The following is a 17,023-nucleotide window of genomic DNA, read 5'->3' on the forward strand; positions in this document are numbered from 1 at the left end:
AAAAGATAAGCGGAATAACAGGCAAGTTTGGTCTTAGAGTACAAAATGAAGCAGGGCACAGATTGATAGAATTTTTTCAAGAGAATACGATGGTCATAGCAAACACTCTTTTCCAACAACCCAATAGACGGCTCTATACATGGACATCACAAGACGGTCAACACAGAAATCAGATTGACTATGTGCTGTGCAGCCAAAGATGGAGAACCTCTATACAGTCAGTAAAAACAAGACCAGGAGCTGACTGTGGCTCAGACCATGAGCTTCTCATTGCAAAGTTTAGGCTTGAACTGAAGAAAGTAGGGAAAATCACTAGGCCACTCAGGTATGAATTAAATCATATCCCTGTTGAATATACAGTAGAGGTGACAAATAGATTTAAGGAATTAGATTTGATAGACAGAGTGCCTGAAGAACTATCAGAGGTTCGCAACATTGTACAACAGGTAGCATCCAAAACCATCCCAAAGAAAAAGAAATGCAAGAAAGCAAAATGGCTGTCTGAGGAAGCTTTGCAAATAGCTGAGGAAAGTAGGGAAGCGAAAGGCAAGGGAGAAAAAGAAAGATATGCCCAATTGAATGCAGAATTCCAGAGAATAGCTAGAAGAGATAAGAATGCCTTCTTAAATGAACAGTGCAAAGAAATAGAAGAAAACAATAGAATAGGGAGGACCAGAGATCTTTTCAAGAAAATTGGAGAGTTGAAGGGAATGTTTAATGCAAAAATGGGCATGATAAAGGACCAAAACGGCAGGGACCTAACAGAGGCAGAAGACATTAAGAAGAGGTGGCAAAATTACACAGAAGAACTATACAAGAATGAGCTTAACGTCCCTGATAATCACAATGAGGTGGTCACTGACCTTGAGCCAGACATCCTAGAATGTGAAGTGAAGTGGGCCTTAGAAAAGCTGAGCAACAACAAAGCTAGTGGAAGTGACAGTATTCCAGCTGAGCTATTCAAAATCTTAAAAGACGATGCAGTAAAAGTGCTACACTCAATTTGCCCGCAAATTTGGAAAACTCAACAGTGGCCACAGGATTGGAAAATATCAGTCTACATTCCAATTCCAAAGAAAGGCAGTGCCAAAGAATGTTCAAACTATCGCACCATTGCACTCATTTCTCATGCTAGTAAAGTTATGCTTAAAATCCTACAAGCTAGACTCCAGCAGTATGTGGATCGAGAACTACCAGAAGTACAGGAAGGATTTTGAAGAGGTAGAGGAACTAGAGATCAAATTGCCAACATACGCTGGATCATGGAGAAAGCTAGAGAGTTCCAGAAAAACATCTACTTCTGCTTCATTGACTGTGCTAAAGCCTTTGATTGTGTGGATCATAACAAACTGTGGCAAGTTCTTAAAGAGATGGGCATACCAGACCATCTTATTTGTCTCTTGAGAAATGTATATGTGGCCAAGAAGCAACAGTGAGAACTGGACACGGAAACTGATTGGTTTCCTGATTGGTTCAAAATTGGGAAAGGAGTCCGGCAAGGCTGTATACTGTCGCCCTGCCTATTTAACTTGCGGATGAAGAAGGAGAGTGCAAAAGTTGGGTTGAAACTAAACATTAAGAAAACTAATATCATGGCATCCGGCCCTCTCAATTCCTGGCAAATAGATGGGGAAGAAATGGAGGTAGTGACAGATTTTATTTTCCTGGGCTCCAAGATCACTGCAGATGGGGACTGTAGCCAAGAAATTAAAAGATGCTTGCTCCTCGGGAGGAAAGCCATGACAAATCTAGGCAGCACACTAAAAAGCAGAGACATCACCCTGTCAACAAAAGTGCGCATAGTCAAGGCTATGGTCTTCCCAGTTGCAATGTATGGCAGTGAAAGTTGGACCATAAGAAAGGCCGAGCACCAAAGAATTGAGGCCTTTGAACTATGGTGCTGGAGAAGACTCCTGCGAGTCCCTTGGACTGGAAGGCGATCAAACCAGTCAGTCCTGGAGGTGATCAACCCTGACTGCTCTTTAGAAGGCCAGATTCTGAAGTTGAAACTCAAATACTTTGGCCACCTAATGAGAAGGAAGGACTCACTGGAGAGGAGCCTAATGCTGGGAAAAATTGAGGGCAAGAGGAGAAGGGGATGACAGAGAATGAGGTGGCTGGATGGAGTCACTGAAGCAGTAGGGGTGAGCTTAAATGGACTCCAGCAGATGGTAGAGGACAGGAAGGCCTGGAGGAACATTGTCCATAGGGTCGCGATGGGTTGGACACGACTTCGCAGCTAACAACAACAATGAACTGTGATCTATATTATAATTGCTTATCTGGAACTAAGTCAAGATACCTATATGAATAAGTTCAGAATCCTACTGTTGGCTCACCAGGAAATGGAACTTGCCTGGACTAGAAGTCATGAGAAGCAGGACCCATTTGTTAACTATGTCATATTTCCCCTGGGATGCCTTCTCCTTGTCATTTCTTCTTATATAAAAATGCAATAATTATTTGTATTCTGTCCCTTATTGCTTATTAATATTCCTTATTGCTTTGATTTATTCAGTGTTTTTTTGGGGGGTAACTGTGGAGTTTATGCTCCAGTCAAAAACATATCCTTGTGGGTTCTTTTGGGTAAGTGGTGGGCTAGAAAAAATAGTAGGTTGTCAGGTTACTTATTTTTTTTTACAAAAGATTGTTTTCTGTTTCTAATAATAAGCCAGGTATATTTTGATATGAAGTTATAAGAATGATTTTTGAGCAGAGATAACAGTGCTAGATTAATAACCCTTAGGTTTTTATGGGTGGGCCCCTCTATTTCATATTCTTCAGGTTTTGAGCAAACTTTAGAAAGAGTTCAGAGCTTTATCTGCTTTTGTTACTTCCATCAGCATTTCTGTCTTGGCTCATGTCATCTAAGCTAATTACCTTCCTGACCAAGGAAGACACAAGTTGTACTAAAACACATCTAGATTACATCAGGTCAGGATAGTGTGATACAAAAGCTTTAAAAGAAAGCATCAGGTTTTTATGTCAGAAATACCTGAAGCTCCAAGGCTGTTTGCAATCTTTGAAAACTTTTGGGCTCCTCTAAGAAGTATCACAAAACTATAATTCATAATGTGACAGAAATGTAAAATTATTAAATATACAATAGAGAGTGATTGTTATATTTTTGATAATTCAAAATAAATGGAAGTAAAATAAAATTGAGTATAGTCCCTGGCACACCAATCATAGGCCAAATGCAGCCACCCACACAATCTGGGAAAAATTGTGAACCTTGTACTTATACATAGGAACACAAACACAAAACAGCTGTGAGTTCTTATCATTTATAAACTTGTTTTAAATCTGAAAAGCGAGAGTGCAATCAGCTCAATCAGAAGATGGTGAAATTTATATGGGCCAATCTCTGTTGTGTATGACCAGAGGAAAATCAGTTTTCCTTTTTCTGCTTGCCCTCTGTATTTGCTGACCAGATGAACTGTGTACTTAGAGCTGAAGCAATTGCTTTTAATCAATGGGAATTTTAAAGTTCAGCTCTCCTCTCTGAGTTTTTCCTCCTGCTGGTTTAGTAGATCAATTATGCTTACCCTTTAGTTTCCCTTCCCTCTCCAACTCATAGGAATGAAAACAGAAGAGCTAATTTATTCCATGTGTTAATGTTTCAGCATGTTTTGAGCTTGCCCAGAGCTTGCAAGCTTGTAACCTGAACTTGAAAAAAAATGTTTACCTTTAAAATAAACCATACACACACACACACACAAACACAAACACATCTATCTATCTATCTATCTATCTATCTATCTATCTATCTATCTATCTATCTATACATACATACATACATACATACATACATACATACATACATACATACATAAATAAATACATACATGTATTTATTTCCTGTTTTGCCCCTATTGCAATTGAAGCCAATTTTGGAAATCATGTTATTACATGTTATATCATTCATTGAATATGAATTTTATTATTATTTTTTACAAACTGACCTCCGCTTTGTGATTATCTTAATAATCTTTATTTGTAAACTATGGTGGTGGGTGAGGTAGGAATTTGATAGCTATCTAGCTACCTACCTAGATTGATAGATAGATGACAAATAAAGTTCTGCATGCATAAAACCTTTGACCTGTTGCAAATCTTAATTCGTGGCTCAGTGTCTTTATTGCTCCTTATCCTATACCTTTGCCTGTCGTGTAGCATTTTTGCTGTATGGAGTGCCACAAATAAGAACTCTTGGGTTCCATCACTTGGCTGTCTAGCAGGCATCCTGCATCCTTTTTATCCTCTGCAGGTTTATATGGAAAGGCTCAGTAAAATCAAATGACAGGCTTGACAGTGATTATTTGCCTTGGGAGAAGGGGGCATTATCAAGGGAAAAGCTGCCCTAAGGCACTCAGGAGCAGGCAAGAGCTGTTGACAAAAATTTTCAGCTGAATGAAAATGAAAATCAATTTATCCATGCCCATTAAGGATCCCCTGTCATCTGTAGTACTGTGTCCATTATTATTCAGAGGTATGTTAAAACATCCTATAGAAGAAATTATTTCTTTGTTAACATGCTCCCTTGCACATAGTCATATAAGTATTGTCCATGAATTCTCATCTTGATTGATGACTAAGGAATGTTGTCAGTGACAGAGATAGAGGATCACCACGAAGCCTTGTCAATCAGCCATGAAGCTGAAATGTCAAACAGCCTGCCTGGGGATGACCAGGACGAGTGCCTTGCCTATCCAGGAGAGCTTTGTCAACACCTCTGTATCAACACTGTGGGGTCCTACAAGTGCTCGTGTTTCCCAAGTTTTATTTTGCAAGATGATGGACTCAGCTGCAATCCAGGTGAGAAAATAAACCCAGGTGAGAAAATGTATGTTGGACCTAACTATAACAGTTACGTTAGTGTTCCTTCATTAATGAAGAACCGATTAGCTTCTAAATATATTCATAATTTAGTGACTTAAGTATTCGGTGAACTTTCAGCTTCAGCATTTTTTTTGTTTGCTTGTTTTATCTTTGCTGTTATAAAGATGAGGCATTGGATAATGCTTCAAACATCACAGGCTGAGAATACCTATTTGAGCCCTTTTTCAATAGAACAAAGGGCTAAGGAACAAATAATATTGTAAGCCACCCGGAGTTACCCTGTGGTAAGATTATCCAATAAATTGGATAAATACATAAAAATAAATTAATACAAATCAGTTGCATTTATCCTCATACGTGTATAAAAGTTTAACAAGGATTTTTCAAAAACCAACTAGATCGTCCACTACAAACATTTAGCATTCTTTCTTATTTTCTAGGGCTTGTTTTTCATTCAAACAGTGTTACATCCTGAATAATTGGACATCTGTAACAGTCTCTAGCAGACTGTCAGTGATGTGCAACTGTAACTGTCTCATTTTACTTAGTAGAAACTAATTTAGGAACTATGAACTTTTATGGTGGGTATCAGAATATTCTAATTAAAGCAGCCAAAATGGCTTTATTATTTTGGATCAACAGATGACAGTCTTCAAGAACATCCCTGTGGAAGTAAGAAAATCTTTTTCATTGTCAGTTGGTTCATTCCATAGGGCAAATGTTCTTCTTGCAGTTATCTATCAGGTGCAGTTCTACTGAAAGAGGAAAACTTAAATAACTTTACAAGACTATTTGCAAGACTAACTACATACTGTTTCCAGGAGCCAGAGTAATGGGCTCTATTGCTGGGAAATGGAAATGGTCAGCAAGCAGCAGCCCTTTTGAGGGTAATGGGGTTCTGACCACTATATCTGGGTAACCAAGCTGGACTTTAATCCAGCAATTTCTTAAGTAGACATTGTAATACAGGTAGTTCTCAACTTACAACTTCAATTGGGGCCAGAATTCCCATTGCTAAGCAAGACAGTTGTTAAGTGTCTTGATTTTATGACCTTTTTTGCCACGATTGTTAAGCAAATCACTGCAGTTGTCAAGAACTGCTTATCAGAAGCTGGCGAGCTGGAGAGTTGCAAATGGCAATATATCAGTCATAAAAACATGCCAGTTGCCAAATGCCCAAATTTTGAAATGTGACCATGGGGATGCTGCTATAGTCATAAATGCAAGGATCAGTCATAAGTTTCTTTTTTCAGTGTTGTTGCAACTTTGAATGGTTGCTAAATGAATGGTTGTAAGTTGAGGGTCACCTCTATATCTTCCAATTTTAATTCACATTTATAGATATTTCCAATGTTCTAAATGTGAGTCTTTATAAATCTTATCTTTATAAAGTGGAATAAGTAGCTTATTTACTTTTTGCATTGTGAGGCACAAATTATTCCCCTTCTGAGTGTTTCTGATGTTTTTAAAGGGAAGAAAACTGCAGGAAAATTTGTATTTTCAGTTTGTCATGCTTCCTAATATTTATATGTTTTTCTGAATACAAAGAGTTTTACAAGCAGCACCCTGCAATAAATACATATATTTTATAGTGCATGGTATTTTGTACAACTTGTGCATAACTTTACATATCTTTTTAAAATTATATATTTTATATATGCTTTAAAAATCAGAGATCTACATTTCAAAAGTTGTAGAAGTGCAAGAGCAAATTATATCTGGTTTATGCTGTAATTTGCAGAATGCAAATTGAGTAGATAAATATTAAAATGAAGACCAAATATAATTCTCCCCTATCCCTGCTGAAAGCATGGAAATAATCACACTGATAAAAAGTAAAATCCAAAACATGTAAGCATTTCCAGGACAAACATCAGGCTCATATATAAGCTGATAAAGAGTTTAAACTGACACTTGGAATGTCTTTTTTACCTTCTTCTCCCACCTGATAGAGAAATAAACACAGCATACGTCATGAGATTATTGAATTGTGCATTAGTGATCTCAGCTAAGCCTCATTGTACTGCTTCAGGTGATCCACTGAACATGGAAAGTAAAAAAGGGGAAAAGAAACATGGAAGTGGAAGAACTATATATTTCATGTAGCCTAGGTCTGAAAATGGATTAGTTTACCTTGAGTTTTTTGTTAGTAAATAGCACAAGGAGAAAGCAGGTATTAAAAACAATGCTATGGAATGAATCAGAGATTATATTCACATTCTATCAGAAACTAACAAACTGTATTTAAGCTTAGCATGTTGAGCAGATTCAATCACATGAATATATTGAGCTTAAACACAAACCCTCAAAATTAACCCTGTAGAAATAGTTAAAGTAGGATAATCTTGATTTATTTTATTTATTTATTTATTTATTTATTTTATTACATTTATATACCGCCCTTTCCCGAAGGACTCAGGGCGGTTTACAGGGTGATTAAAAAACCAAGATACAAAAGTTAAAAACAAATTTTAAAAAAATTATATTTGTCCCTGCATAAATAAAACCCCAGTTAAAATAAGATTAATCCTCAGCCTGGGCCAGAGAGCTCGAAGAGCCAGGTCTTCAGGCCCCGGCGGAATGAACGGAGGTCGGGGGCAGTCCTCAGCTCCACTGGCAGCTGGTTCCAAAGGGCAGGCGCCCTCACTGAGAAGGCCCTATCCCTGGGTGTTACCCGCCGGCAATCTCTTACCGGTGGCACCCTGAGAAGACCCTCCCTGTAGGAGTGCACTGGTCGAAGGGAACTTGATGCCGGCAGCAGGTGTTCCCTCAGATATCCCGGACCCAAGCCATTTAGGGCTTTATAGGTCATCACCAGCACCTTGAATCTCACCTGGAGGGCAACCGGAAGCCAATGCAGCTCACGGAGTAGAGGTGTTACATGGGAGTATCGGGAAACCCCCATCACAACTCGCGCGGCCGCATTCTGCACCAGCTGAAGCCTCCGAGTGGTCCTCAAGGGCAGCCCCATGTAGAGAGCGTTGCAGTAGTCTAAACGGGAGGTCATGAGCGCATGAGTTACTGTGCGTAGGGCATCTCGGTCCAGATAGGGTCGCAACTGGCGCACCAGGCGAACCTGGGCAAAAGCCCCCCTGGTCACGGCTCCTATATGGTCTTCAAAATTGAGTCGTGAATCCAGGAGGACGCCCAAGTTGCGAGCCCTATCAACGGGGGGTAACACCTCACCCCCCATCGTTAGAGATGGAATAGTCTGGTTGATCCAAGATGCCGATATGCACAGCCACTCAGTCTTGGAGGGATTGAGACGAAGCCTGTTTCTCCCCATCCAGATCTGGACCGCCTCCAGGCACCAGGACATCACGGCGAGGGCATCGCTGGGTTGGTTCGGGGTGGAAAGAAAAAGTTGGGTATCATCAGCATACTGATGATACCCCACCCCGAAACCACGAATGATCTCACCCAGCGGCTTCATATAGATGTTGAACAGGAGGGGCGAGAGAACCGACCCCTGAGAAACTCCACAAATGAGATGCCTCGGGGCGGATCTCTGCCCTCCCATCAACACCAACTGCGAACGGCCCAGGAGATAGGAGGAGAACCACCGTAAAACGGTGCCTCCCACTCCCAACCCCCTGAGACGCCGCAGTAGGATACCATGGTCGATGGTATCAAAAGCCGCTGAGAGATCTAATAGGACCAGGACAGAGGAACAACCCCTGTCCCGAGCCCTCCAGAGATCATTCACCAGCGCGACCAATGCCATCTCCATGCTGTATCCGGGCCTGAAACCCGATTGGTATGGGTCCAGATAATCAGTTTCCTCCAGGAACAGAGGAAGCTGATGCGCCACCACACTCTCAACAACCTTCGCCAAAAAGCGAAGGTTGGAGACTGGACGGTAGTTATTTAAAACAGCCGGGTCCAGGGCAGGCTTCTTGAGGAGGGGTCTCACCACCGCCTCCTTCAAGGCGGCAGGGAAGACACCCTCCTTCAAAGAAGCAGTTATTACTGCGTGGAACCAGCCTCGTGTCCCCTCCCGGGCCGCATAAGCATTTATGAGGTCACTTGTGCAAATACTGCTGAAAAGTAGAATCCTCTTGAAAACTCTCTGGCCTGTTCAATGCAATGATTTCAATTCTTTTTCCAAAGAGAAGAAAATATAGGAAAGTATTATCTTAAACCTCTGCTTTCCTTCCACTGTTCAGAAAGTGTTGAAGTTCATGCATGTAGTCGTCGCTTAACGACTGCCCTGTTTATTGACCAAAGTTACAGCACTGAAAAAATGTCTTTGTGTCTTGTCATCGCACTTACAACCATCACAGCATGTCTGTAGTCATCAGGTGAACATTCAGGTATTTTGCAACCAGCGGGCACTTATGACCATTAGAGCAGGGGTCCCCAACCCCCAATCCATGGACCGGCATTGGGCTGCAACATGCCAGAAACCAGGCCATACAAACAAGCAAAGCCCCATCCCTGACATTAAGGCAACATACTAAACCATGCTACCTCCGGTCTGTGGAAAAACCTCTCTCCAAAGAACTGGGCCCTGGTGCCCACAATTATATGATTAATTGCCTTTGTGCACTTTGTAGCTGGCTTCTGAGAAGCAGAGTCAAAGAAGAAGCTGGCATTAAAAGTGCAAGTCAAGGTCATGTGGTGTCTCCTTCAATGACTGTGGCACTTATTGACAGAGTTATTGGTCCCAATTGTGGTCGTTAAGCAAGTACTACCTGCATTCACAATGATTAGATTACCTTCCTCTGCTTACCTATATGCACCCACTTTCTAATTTTTGCTCCTAGCAATAAGGCAGAGAATAGACTAGAACAGGGCTTTTCAACCACTGGTACGGGTACCACCTGTGGTACATTGGCACCTGGCAGGTGGTACGCAACCATCCTAGAAAAGTGGTAGTGGGGGAGGGGAATGAGCTGAACCGGTGGCACCACCGCACAAGCCTGAGCGAGAGATGGCTGGAGCTGCAGGGCTGCCAGGGCCCAGCAGAAGCGCCAGGATCAGCGCCAGGCTCCAGCTGGAGCTCAGCACTGATCCTGGTGCTTCTGAGCCCAGAAGAAGCACCAATCAGCTGGAATGTTGCAGCATCTCCAGGGTTTTGTGATTTACATTCAGATGCTTGGCAACTGATTCATATTTATGACAGCCACAGTGTCCCAGGGTCATGTGAAGTGACCAAAACCTGCTGCCACCACACAGCAGAGGAGGGGGGGGTAAAAACCAAACACCCCCCACCCCCACCCCTGCTGCCAATCCTCAAGAGAAATGCTCACAACAATGAAAACCTCGGACAGGAGGAAGAGTGCTGCCAGGCAGGCGTCTTGCTCGGCTTTGGCTTGGGGGGCACTTTTTCCAGTGCCATTGTAACTTCGAACAGTCACTAAGCGAACTGTTGTAAGTCGAGGACTACCTGTACTTTGTCACTTTTTTCCTTTTTTTGGGTCATCAAGTTTTTGACACCTTGCTAGGCGACTGGTGGTACTCGGATGTTGCCATATCCTAAAAGTGGTACAATGGGTGAAAAAGATCTTTAGAAAACTATCTTCTCCACGGAATGGGCTACAGTTTTGGGATGAATTGGAGTGAATCAATATAAACCTTGTGAACTCATGAAGTAAAGGTAGTCCAATACAATTTCCTTATCCAGAAAACCTTGTGGCTCTTAATTTTACCTCAAGTTAATATGAAAGTGTGTTCCTTTGCTTGTTTTCCAGCCTTTTTAATTTTGAAAAGTTGGTCCAAGCATTTATTTTTTCCCCTGCCAACACCAATAAATATTCCCCTCTTTCTACCACTATGCTTTTGTCTTATTTTTCCTTCTTTATATTCTTCTCAGGAAAACTCTACAAAATATCTGCACAAAACTCACGATTTTTCCTAAGAAAAAGTCACATTTTATTGGCAGAATAACTAGCAAGATTTTGGTTCAGTCCAAAATGGACAGTCTGTTAGCCATGTTTTACATGTTGTTTTTACCATTCTATCCCATCTCTATAAATTCATTTGGTTCCCGGTTTTATCTTTATTCTCAGTCCTTAATGAGAATAAATTATTGCTTCTGTTTATTTCAAAATATTTCCACTCATGGAAAATTAAGGAGGAAAACTAAAATGTGTAAAATGGGATTAATTTATGTTGATTTCATCTTAGCCAGTAGCTTTTATTAGAAAATTCAGTTAAATTGGGCAACACTCATTCTAATTACAGAGAACAAATAATGTTCTCTCTCTTTGTTAGCTGAGAAGCAAATAAGTTTGAAATGCATATCAGTCTCCCTTTAATTCTTTGTTAGCAATCCAAAAAAAATTATACACACACACACACACACACACACACACACACACACACATTCCTCATTGGAGTTCTGTTTTTAAATATATAATGTGTGCTGTTCTTAAAATTTGAGCAATAAAGATAAACCTTTCTGATGTTATAATTTGAGATCTTTTCATAGATGCTGATGTTTTAAATTTAAATTCAAATCAGAAAGTAAATTGTGCTGGGATGTCAGATTTACATGAAGTTTGTTACCATGGAAAATAGCCCATGGTTAGCCCTAACCCTAACCCTTGTTAGGTTTCTTAAAGGAACAGCAATGCAAAAATCTGAAACTTGAGATTTAACATTATAGCTCTTCCTCTATTATTAATTAAATGGGTATTTGTCCATTTTTATTAACAGGTACTTACAATGCTAAAAATATTTGGTTACGATGCAAAATTTAAGGATAACACAAAGATTTCATAGTTAAAAATCCATATGTAAAACAATGTGTTTATTCTGTAATACTAATTTCATAGTGAATTAATATTGGCATTTTCTATTTTCAAATTACATTTATTCACATCCATTTGTCTCTTTATAAGTCAAAATTTAACTCTTTAAATATTACTTTAAGTGAAAAAAATTTTCCCAACTTAATGTTTTTTTTCTTTTTATGGCCCTGTAATCAGCTTAATGGAGTTCAGGTGTTCATTTTCTGAAGAGATTGTTTATGTACCATCAAGTACATAAACAGACAACAGCAGCCTTTTTGAGGGTTATGGGATTCTGACCCTAGGTAACTAATATGGCCTTTGATCCAGCAATACCTTCTGAAGATCTACTAATAGACATTACACTACAGGTACTACAGAACAGGAGGTATATTCATGAATGGACCATGTTTATAGTTTAATCAGATTGCACATCTGTTGGCATTCCTAAGATCAAGGTAATGAATGAATCACCCTAATGAATACCACCTGGGGGATTTGAACTTTTTTTTAAAAAAAAAATCACTTTTTTTTTCTTTATCTTAATTTTTTTACTCTAAATGTTCCTGTTAAGGAGTTTGTAAGTTAAGGAGTTATACCTAATTATGTTCCTCTAACAGGAATGTATGTATTTATATTTTTATAAAAGTACATTTATATAAAAGTTTCACACATGCATACACACACACACACACACACACACACACACACACACGCATACCTTAACATTAAGAAAACCAAGATCATGGTATCCGGCCCTCTCAACTCCTGGCAAATAGATGGGGGGAAAATGGAGGTAGTGACAGATTTTATTTCCCTGGGCTCCAAGATCACTGCAGATGGGGACTGTGGCCAAGAAATTAAAAGACGCTTGCTTCTGGGGAGGAAAGCCATGGCAAATCTAGACAGCACACTAAAAAGCAGAGACATCACCCTGTCAACAAAAGTGTGTATAGTCAAGGCTATGGTCTTCCCAGTTGCAATGTATGGCTGTGAAAGTTGGACCATAAGAAAGGCTGAGCGCCAAAGAATTGAGGCCTTTGAACTATGGTGCTGGAGAAGACTCCTGTGAGTCCCTTGGACTGCAAGGCGTTCAAACCAGTCAATCCTAGAGGAGATCAACCCTGACTGCTCTTTAGAAGGCCAGATCCTGAAGTTGAAATTCAAATACTTTGGCCACCTAATGAGAAGGAAGGACTCACTGGAGAAGAGCCTAATGCTGGGAAAGATGGAGGGCAAGAGAAGAAGGGGACAACAGAGAATGAGGTGGCTGGATGGAGTCACTGAAGCAGTAGGCGTGAGCTTAGATGGACTCCAGAAGATGGTAGAGGACAGGAAGGCCTGGAGGAACGTTGTCCATGGGGTCGCGATGGGTCGGACATGACTTCACAACTAACAACAACAATATACACAAACACAATTTTATTTAAAAAATTAGAACAAAAATTAAACATGATACAAACTGATATAAACAAGAAATAAAATAGAAAAAGAAAGACATAGGTAAAAGTGCAAAAAAGAAAGAAAAGGAAAAATAGAAAGGAAAGAAAAAATGGAAAAGAATTGGCTTCTGATCTTTACTGCAATTATAGGTACAATTATAAATTTATCTCTTACACTAATTATATCATGACTGTCTCCTTTCTATAATTTGTCTAATCATTAAAGCAGTTTTTTTTCTGTTTTATACAAAAAGTCCATAAGGGATTTCCAGCCAGCAGTAAACATATTCTCTTTTTTTCTGATAAAAAAAGCAATCATCTTCATCAATCATTCCTTCATCCTAGATGTGGCCAATTCTTCTGATCTTTGTGCATACAAAATCTCACTGTAGTTATTCACACACACACACACACACACACACACACACACACAGAGAGAGAGAGAGAGAGAGAGAGAGAGAGAGAGAGAGAGAGAGAGAGAGAGAAATTCAGGATTTTTTCCAACTACTTATTCATCAATCCTAAGAGGAAGATTTCTGGTCCCATCTTAATATTTTAACTTCATTCAGTCTCTTACCATAGTAATTTTGAAACAGTACACAGAGTTGGACATGACTGGACAGAGGAAACATTTACCTTTTTAAAATATTTGTCATGGTGATACTCACCTATTTTACTTCTTCTCCACTTGAAAACCTGTTTTATTCAACAGTTCTGTTCAATTCCCTATTTTCATCTTTTTGTTAAAATTTTCATTTTTTGTTTGTAAATTTTAAAGCCAGCTGGTGTACCAACTTCTTTTAATTTTCCCTTTAATGTTTCAATTTGCCTTAAAGGATCTTCTAAAATCAAGACCAAGTCATCTGCAAAAGCCTTTGACTTATAAATTTATTTCTAAATCTTTATTCCCACGTCCTCACATCTTTTCTTTTTTTTTTATTAAAGAGTTTTACAAAAACAAAATTTTACAATATATCCCCAAATCCCTCCCACTCCAAACCCACCCACTTCCCCACCCCACTTCCCAGAGCTAAATACAGGATTATAGTTACAATAATCATATTCTAAATAAAAATTATGCATAATATACAATTAACCAAATTCATAATGTGCTTTAACTCCCCTTTAATATAACTACAAACAACGTGCTAATAAGAATATCCCACTAAAATCTACTCATAAGCTAAATGGAACTTTTTAGTCCCATATTTGTTCTGAATATAATTTATCCATCTCCTCCAAACTGAAATATATCTTTCCTGTGAATGATCTTTCAAATAAGCAGAAATCTTAGACATTTCTGCAAGATTCGAAACTTTAAACACCCATTCTTCTATAGTGGGCAAACTATCCTTCTTCCAATATTGTCCCACCAGTAACCGTGCTGCTGTTATCATGTTCAACATCAAGTTAGTTTCTTTAACATCACAATCTACAACAATACCCAATAGAAACAATTGCGGAGAAAACTTTATCTTTCTCTTAAAAATCTTTTGAATGTTCCACCAAATTTTAATCCAAAAAGCTTTTATATTTCTACAAGTCAACCACATGTGAAAATAGGTAGCTTCTAAACTACCACACCTCCAACATTTAGACTGTAAATTAGGATACATGTTGGACAACTTCTTGGGATCCAGATGCCATCTATAAAACATTTTATAAAAAATTTCTCTTAAATTTTGAGCCTGAGTAAATTTAACATTTCTGACCCAAATTATCTCCCAGGTGTCCAGCGAAATTGGTTCCTGAATATTTTGTGCCCACTTTATCATGCAGTCTTTAACCAGTTCCGTTTCCGAATCCAATTCAATTAAAGCATTATATATCCTTTTTATATGTGCACAATTTAAATCTCTAATTTGCTTTACTAAATTTTGATCTGTAATTGTGATGCCAACCTTTTGATCTAACTTCCACCTAGCTTTCAATTGGGTATATTGAAACCAAGAGTAACTTATGTTTTCGTGTCTTAACTCCTCTAATGATTTAAGTTGCCAATCATTCCCTTGCAATCTAAGTAATTCCTTATAAGAAACCATATCCATACTCACTCCCATAGATACGCCCTCTATTGCGTGTCCAGGAATTCCCCAAATCGGTATTTTATAATTTAAGCCAATCACTAATCCAGGTCAAGGCAACCGCATCATAGTACAATTTCAAATTCGGTGCCTTGAGTCCCCCTCTTTCCCTGGCATCTTGTAAAATCTTTTCTTATAGTTAATATTTCAAAATAAACAAGAGATGAAACAGTGGGAATCCTTGTCTTATTTCTTTTTGTATCTCGCAAGGTGGAAGAGTTTAATTACTATGTTTCCCAAAAGAGTTATTTGTGTATTCCAAAGAAAATCTTCTTTGGAAATATATAGATATGAAAGAACATAATTAAAATATTTCTGTAATATATACTTTTTTAGATTTTGAAGATGATGCACAAAATATTGCCTTAGAGGAGAAAGCCACTCCAGCTCCAGAAGCTTTAAATATTCAACCTGAAACCAACAACACTTTACAAGTAGAGCAAGATAAATGTAAAGGTATGTCTAATTGGGAGCTGGAGACAAGATTTTATTTATGTATTTATTTATCTAGTTTATATAGCCACCCATTTCATAGAAGAAGCAACACTATATATTGTTTTTCACATGTTCGAAAATCATTAAAAGCTTCCTTGGCAATTTTTATTTCAATACTAGTTCAAAGAGCCTTCAGTAGGCTGACAAAAAACAACAACAACTAGAAGCTCAGAGGGTAATGTGCTGAATAATTGGAGGTTAACTTGAAAACTTAAGTTTATTTAATATTAGCTGTTAGACTGTTTGTGCAACACAGCTGTATATAGTAATTTCAGCCTCATAGATAAGCTTAGCTTACCAATAAAAGAAAGATTCTGGAGAATGATTCAGCATATGAGGGTATGTGATTTGTTTGCATGTTTACCTTCTGATATGATGACCAGGATATAATTATAATATAAAAGGGTATCTCTTTAATTGTTTTTAATGTGTTTTGAAATTTTGTGTTTCCCAGATAATGGTCCCTGCAAGCACATTTGTAATATGGTGGAAGGGGAAATTGTGTGTTCTTGTTCACTTGGCTTTGTCCTCCTTTCAGATGCTGTTTCCTGTGAAGGTAAGTGTTTTGAAATCAAAATCCTTACTTCCGCTTATTGAAGGCCCTTTAGATTTTGTCAGAATGGTTCTATTATTGTATTTATTCAAAAAAGATAAATATTCCTATAAGGCCTACATATTATATCGCTAAATCAGCTTTTGGTCTTACTTATTTTATAAATAGTTGTAAAACAACTCAAGCATATGCTTTACCTTCATTTACAATTCTCTGGATGCATTGTGTATTCTAACTGGTCACACTGTGACAGTTAGTTCCTTTAACTGGGCAAAAAATATGATTCAATTTTACATAACTCGTAGGGTGCTCCCATATGGATGTCTCCTGTTAGCCTGCCTAACAGAAAGGCCTTAATGGATATTTTGTAATAAGAAAACATGAAAAGGTTTCAGTTGCAAGAAAAGGTTATTTAAACTCCTCTTTGAATGAGGCAGCGTAGTTACCCCTTAAAAGCATCTGGTAAAGCCACTTTTCATCTTCATGCCCAATCTGTCCATAAATGGGATTTGACTATAAATGTAATGAAAATGTAAAATATGCCATTAAAATCAATGTAATACTGTATTACTACATCAGTGAGTTTCTTCTTGGTAATTCTTTGGAACAGCAATATTCCCACCAACACTCATAGGGTAAGTCACTGTATATAAACAGATAGCAAACACCACCCCCTTTTAGCACAGGTGATGTTACTTAGTTTTGAAATGAAACATGTGTTTTTTGTTTTTTTGCAAAAAACGTGCATATGCATAAATACATATATACATACACATTATAAAACTTGGACTAACTTTGTCATACTTTAACTCTTGTTCTGACAGTTTAATAGTATTAGGAAAATGTCATAACATTTCTGGCTTAGGTTAACAT

General features: G+C 38.5%; 1 protein-coding gene across 1 annotated transcript in view; it reads left to right on the plus strand.

Annotated features, from left to right (window-relative positions):
• Positions 1-17,023, plus strand: part of FBLN2 (fibulin 2) — a gene marked incomplete at its 3' end in the record, with an annotated part of 142,183 nt that overhangs the window by 89,371 nt on the left and 35,789 nt on the right. Inside the window, exons 5-7 of the mRNA XM_081315622.1 lie at positions 4,612-4,818; positions 15,439-15,558; positions 16,052-16,153. Of these exons, the coding sequence (XP_081171748.1) occupies positions 4,612-4,818; positions 15,439-15,558; positions 16,052-16,153 (429 nt within the window). The remainder of the gene's footprint in view (positions 1-4,611; positions 4,819-15,438; positions 15,559-16,051; positions 16,154-17,023) is intronic.

Source organism: Vipera berus (assembly GCF_964194415.1).
Source record: "Vipera berus genome assembly, chromosome: 2".
Classification (NCBI taxonomy): domain Eukaryota; kingdom Metazoa; phylum Chordata; class Lepidosauria; order Squamata; family Viperidae; genus Vipera; species Vipera berus.